At 38.1% G+C, this 5,993-nt stretch overlaps 1 protein-coding gene across 1 annotated transcript; it reads left to right on the plus strand.

Annotated features, from left to right (window-relative positions):
- Positions 1 to 4,776: 4,776 nt before the first annotated feature.
- On the plus strand, positions 4,777 to 5,730 carry LOC125087687 (olfactory receptor 1P1-like). Its single transcript, XM_047708265.1, has one exon. The coding sequence runs from the start codon at positions 4,777 to 4,779 to the stop codon at positions 5,728 to 5,730; it is 954 nt and encodes a 317-aa protein (XP_047564221.1).
- The last annotated feature ends 263 nt before the right edge of the window (positions 5,731 to 5,993 follow it).

A 5,993-nucleotide genomic window follows, 5' to 3' on the forward strand; every position in this document is an offset into this window, starting at 1 on the left:
GCTAGAGAAAAGAAAATGTTATTAAGAAAATCATAAGGGGGAGCACCTGGGTGGCTCAGTTGGTTAAGTGTCTGACTCTTGATTTAGACTCAGGTCATGGTCTCAGGGTGGTGATATGGAGTCCTGCATGGAGCTCTGCATGCAACAGAGAGTCTGCTTAAGATTCTCTCTCTCTTCTCCTCCCCCTGCTGTTTCTCTCTCTCTTTCAAAATAAATAAATAAATCTTAAACAAAAAAAGAAAAGAAAATCATAAGGAAAACACATTCACAGTACTGTGCTATAAAAAAAAATCTGTGTGTTATTGGATTTGTGCAATTCAAGCCCAGGTTGTTCAAAGGTCAACTGTATACCCCCCTCCCCGACTATTTGCCATATCACTTGCAACTACCTCCTTGTGGAAGGTTATAGTTATGTGTCCCTCTGATGTTGGCCATGATACTTGTTTTAACAGTGAAGTTGAGTGGACATGATATGTACCCATTCCAAGTAAAAGCTATAAATTTACAATTGTGCATTTTTATAAGGTCTTGCTCTTTTCTCTTTTCCCTTAAGAATAGCATGTCACAAATAAGGGCTGTTTCTTTAGACTGGATCCCAGAATAAAGAAGATGCATGAGTCCATGCTAAGCAGAACTACATACACCTTGCTGTTGACATATAATGTAAGTGAGAAAATAAGCCTTTGTTTTTTGTAAGCCATTGTGATTTGAGGATAGTTTCTACCACAGTACTACCAAGAGAAAAATGATTAAAACAACATTTATTTTTCTTTGTGGATGTGGCTTATCCTTTATCCATCTCTACCAGTGTTATTCTTGGTACCTTGTATTGTCCAAAGATTATTCATTTCACCTAGAACTACACATTTCTTTGCATCTACTCTAGCTAAGTAGTCTTATGATTTTAGATAACTTCTTTTTCAATTTATGTCCCTCTCTGTCATTTCTTATTCTGTTTATTTGTGTTTCTCTCTCTGAACCCCCCCTTTATTTTTGCTTGATTAGATTAGCAAATGATTTATCCATTACATTGATTTTTTTTCAGTATATATAATTCATATACCATACAATACATCCAAAGTGTACAGTTCAATGGCTTTTATTATTTTATATATTCACTGAATTTTGTTACAACCACCACAATAAGTTTGCAACATTTTAATTTAATTTTATTTATTTATACAGAGAGAGACACATCGAGAGAGGGAACACAAGCAGGGGGAGTGGGAGGGGGAGAAGTAGGCTTCCTGCTGAGGAGGGAGCCCCATGCAGAGCTCAATCCCAGGACCCTGAGATCATGACCTGAGCCAAAGACAGACACCCAACCATCTGAACCACCCAGGTGCCCCAGTTTACAACATTTTTATCACCCCAAAAGGAACCTTATAATCATTAGCTATCACCCTCACTCATCTATCCCTCCAAGCCTTAGGCAGCCACTAATCTACTTTCTCTATATATAGATTTACCTATTTGGGAAATTTCATATAAACTGAATTATATAATACGTTGTTCTCTATGTCTGGCTTCTTTCACTTAACATAATGTTTTCAAGGTCTGCTCATATGTATAAGCATGTATATGTACTTTGTTTCTTTTTATTGCCAAATATTATTTCATTTTATGGATATGCTGCATTTTATTTATCCATTCACAGGTTGATGGACATGTGGATTATTTTTAGTTTTTGTCTATATGAATAATGCTGCTATGAACATTTGTATACAAGTTTTTGTGTGGATATATGTTTTCATTTCTCTTAGGTATACCTAGGAGTAGAATTGCTGGATTATTCATATGGGTAATTCTATGTTTCGCCTTTTGAGAAACTGTCAGAATGTTTTCCAACGACACAGAAACATTTTAAATCCTTACTAGCAGGGTGTAAGGGTTCCAATTTCTCCCCATCCTCAATGGGGATGAGGAATGCTGTTTGAATGTGCTTTGGTGTCAGTCATATCTCAGAAACTATTGCCTAATCTAAAGTCATGAAGATTTATGCCTATATTTTCTTCTAATATTGCTATAGTTTTAACTCTTACAGTTAGGTCTTTGATCCATTTTGAGTTAATTTTGTATGATCTAAGGTAAGAGTCCCATTCATTCTTTTGTATATGGAGACCCCATTGTCCCAGCACCATTTACCAAAAAAGACCAAATAATTTTTTTGTTTTTACTTTATTTGTTTTCTGATTTTGAACTCTACTTTTGCTTTAATTTTTTCCAGTTCAGTTTATTTTTGTTACTCATTTTGTGTCAGATGCTTAACTCATGTATTATTTACTATTATTCATGTAAGTATTTAAGGCAATGAATTTTCCTTTAATTACTATGTTAGCAATATTTCGTAGACTCTGGTACATAACATTACTATTTTCTGAATATTCTGAAATTTAGATTTTTATTTCTCCTTTGGACCTGAGAGTTACTTAATAGAGATATTTGAAACATTTCTTTCCAGATTGAAAGTCTATTTTTGTTTTTTGGCTTTGTTATTAATGTCTACTTCTACTGTAATTTGGTCAGAGATCATTAGTTGAATTATTACTGCTTTTTGGGATTTTTAAAAATTGTCTCTGTGGCCTTATGTATTTTTTTTGTAATGTGCTCTACAGGAACTTGAAAGTAAGTATTTATTACTATTACTGGAACACAGTAATATATATATAGTATATATATATTATGTATGTATGTACATATATGTATGTACACATTATATATTCATTTTATATATTCATGTTATGTAATCATATTCATATGGATATATATAAATATTCATATTTATATATTCATATTATATATTCATACATATATTTATACACATATATTCACACACATATCTTATTTTTGTTTCATATTATCTATTCTTACTTTTTAAAGTGTTTTTAAGGATTTTTTTTTTAAGTAAACTAACTCTACCTCCAACTTGTGGCTTGAACTCATGACCCTGAGTTACTCACATGCTCTACTGACTGAGCCACCCAGGCACCCCTATTCTTGTTCACTTTTAATCACTTGATCTGCCTTGGATGACAGAAATTTATTTAAGCTAATTGTCTTTCTTACCAGACTAATAGCCCTGACCCTCTGTTCTCCTTATACCTGGAGGGACTTTTCTGATTGTTCAATTTTGGCCCTCAGCTTCTCTGTGCTCATCAGGAATCTGATCAGTTTCAGGAAAAGCTTTGTTCCGTTCTTCCACATTATATGTTTTATGAAAGCAGGCTCTTCCCCTCTGGAGAGGGCTATGTTGTCCCACTGAGCCTGTGAAAGGGAAAACAGATTTAATTTTGGAGGAGTATTACAAAGCTCATTTAGTGAATACAGCTAATATAAATTCTCCAACCTTGTCTTTTTCAGTAACAAAGGTGATTCTTTTTCTCCATCTGACTGACTGACTCTGTGACTAACCCTCAGTTGGGTTCACACATGGGAAAAGAGCAGAATTTTCTTGTATTATTGAGCCTACTCAAGCTCTGATACCTCTTCCTGCTCAAATAGCTTTTGTGGTCCTTATAACATACAGAATAAAGTTTCAGTTTCTTTACTTTCCATGCCAAACACTCCCAAATTTAATTTTTAGTTCTCTTTCTGGCATTAACTCAGCCTACAATCCCTCCTCCATCTCACACTCAAAACCCCTGTTCCCCATCTCTGAGCTTGTCTAAGGCTTCCTACTGCCTGGCTTTTATTCAAGAGTTTGCCTCCATATGCTGTGCACATCCATCTGGCAAAATCCTGAACTATATTCCTTTGTTGCCACAGTCTACTTTGTCTCAGAAATGTGTGTGTGTGTGTGTGTGTGTGTGTGAGTGTGTGTGTGTGCATGTGTGTACATCCAACCAATTTTGGAAATTTTGGAGATTAGAGATGATGATTCCTTCTTTGTCGTTACAGATAACTGAATAAGAGTTATCTGAATGTATCTTTATTAATAACTGATTATTCAATTGATTTCTTGAGGAATGGATAATATGAAACGATCTTCAGAATACTGATTTTTGGGCATGATGGGGTGGAACAGGTAGTCTGGGGTCTGAGAGAGTTTTGTTGTCAGTTGAATGGGTAGAGAACCCTGAATCAAAATACTATGGGATTTTAACATAGGTAGTTGTGTCTGTCCCATTAGATTGAAAATTCTCAGGAGGTAAGGATTATCAGTGTCCTATCTATGTGGTACGCTACCAGGTCCAGAGCTCATGCTTAGTCTCTGTTGAATGAGTGAATGAATGAATGAGTGAATGAATGAATGAAAACTTATTGACACCCCTGAGAATACAGCTGAAGAAATAGCAATTACAACTAAAGAAATCTGGGATGGAAAAGAGTGTAGAGAAATAAACCAAGAAAGAAATCTTTAATTCTCTTAAATTGTATCTCTCGGGGCACCTGGGTGGCTCAGTGGGTTAAAGCCTCTGCCTTCGGCTCAGGTCATGATCCCAGGGTCCTGGGATTGAGCCCCACATCAGGCTCTCTGCTCAGCAGGGAGCCTGCTTCCTCCTATCTCTCTCTGCCTGCCTCTCAGCCTACTTGTGATCTCTGTCTGTCAAATAAATAAATAAAATCTTAAAAAAAATTGTATCTCTCACACTTCCTAGCCCATTAGTATGTTTTAATAAAAATATATAGTGCACATAGTATGTGATCAGTACAAATACATTAAGGTTGTTTTTTCTCTAGAATTGAATGGTACATTCATCAACCATCCAGAGTAAAGTATGTTTGGAGAGTTTTAATGGGTCTCACCGGAGCTGTCTTTCTCAGACTTCCGGGATCATGGCAGGAGGCAACCAGACCAGCATCTTTGAGTTCCTCCTCTGGGGACTCTCAGAGCGGCCAGAGCAGCAGCGTTTCCTCTTCCTGCTGTTCCTGTGGATGTATGTAGTCACTGTGGTTGGGAACCTGCTCATTGTCCTGGCCATTGGTACTGATGCACGTCTCCACACACCTATGTACTTCTTCCTTGCCAGCCTGTCCTGTGCAGACATCCTCTTCACTTCCACCACTGTGCCCAAGGCCTTGGTGAACATCCAGACTCAGAGTAGGTCCATCTCCTACACAGGATGCCTGGTTCAGCTCTACTTCTTTTTGACTTTTGGGGACATGGACATCTTTCTCCTGGCAACAATGGCCTATGACCGCTATGTGGCCATCTGCCACCCTCTCCACTACAAGATGGTCATGAGCCGCCGGCGTTGCACCTTCTTGGTTACTGCCTGCTGGATCCTGACGAGTCTTGTTGCCATGACCCACACTTTCCTCATCTTCCGACTTTCTTTTTGCTCTAAGAAGATCATTCCTGATTTCTTCTGTGATCTGGGACCCCTGATGAAGGTGTCTTGCTCTGACACTCAGGTCAATGAGCTTGTACTCCTCTTCTTGGGAGGAGCAGTCATTTTAATCCCCTTTGTGCTCATCCTGGTCTCTTATATCTACATTGTTTCAGCCATCCTCAGAGTCCCCTCTGCCCAGGGAAGGCGCAAGACCTTCTCTACCTGTGGGTCACACCTTGCGGTTGTTGCCCTGTTCTTTGGGACAGTGATCAGGGCTTATCTGTGCCCCTCATCATCTTCCTCCAACTCCATAGAAAAGAACACAGCAGCTGCTGTCATGTACACAGTGGTAACTCCCCTGCTGAACCCCTTCATTTACAGCCTGAGGAACAAGGACATGAAGTGTGCCCTGGTGAGATTTCTCAGGGGCAAAGTCTTCTTTTCATGGGGTCAGTGACTTCTGTAGTGATACTGCAGGTGTCCTCCATCCCCTCCACAGAAGAGCTTCACAGAAATTTCTACCCAGGTTTTTCACTTCTGACTCCCACATATGCCTTATCACCACTTCCTTTGCTGAATCTCCTCATGACTTTGATATTGTTGAGGAACATCAAGATTTTACATCATGTTTTAAAGTTAATATGTTAAGAGTTGCTTATTTACTTATTTATTTTACCTGTGACTTCCCACAAGGAAAAATGCCTTTTGCAATGTTTTTAA

This window comes from Lutra lutra, chromosome 16 (assembly GCF_902655055.1).
Source record: "Lutra lutra chromosome 16, mLutLut1.2, whole genome shotgun sequence".
NCBI classification, from domain to species: Eukaryota; Metazoa; Chordata; class Mammalia; order Carnivora; family Mustelidae; genus Lutra; species Lutra lutra.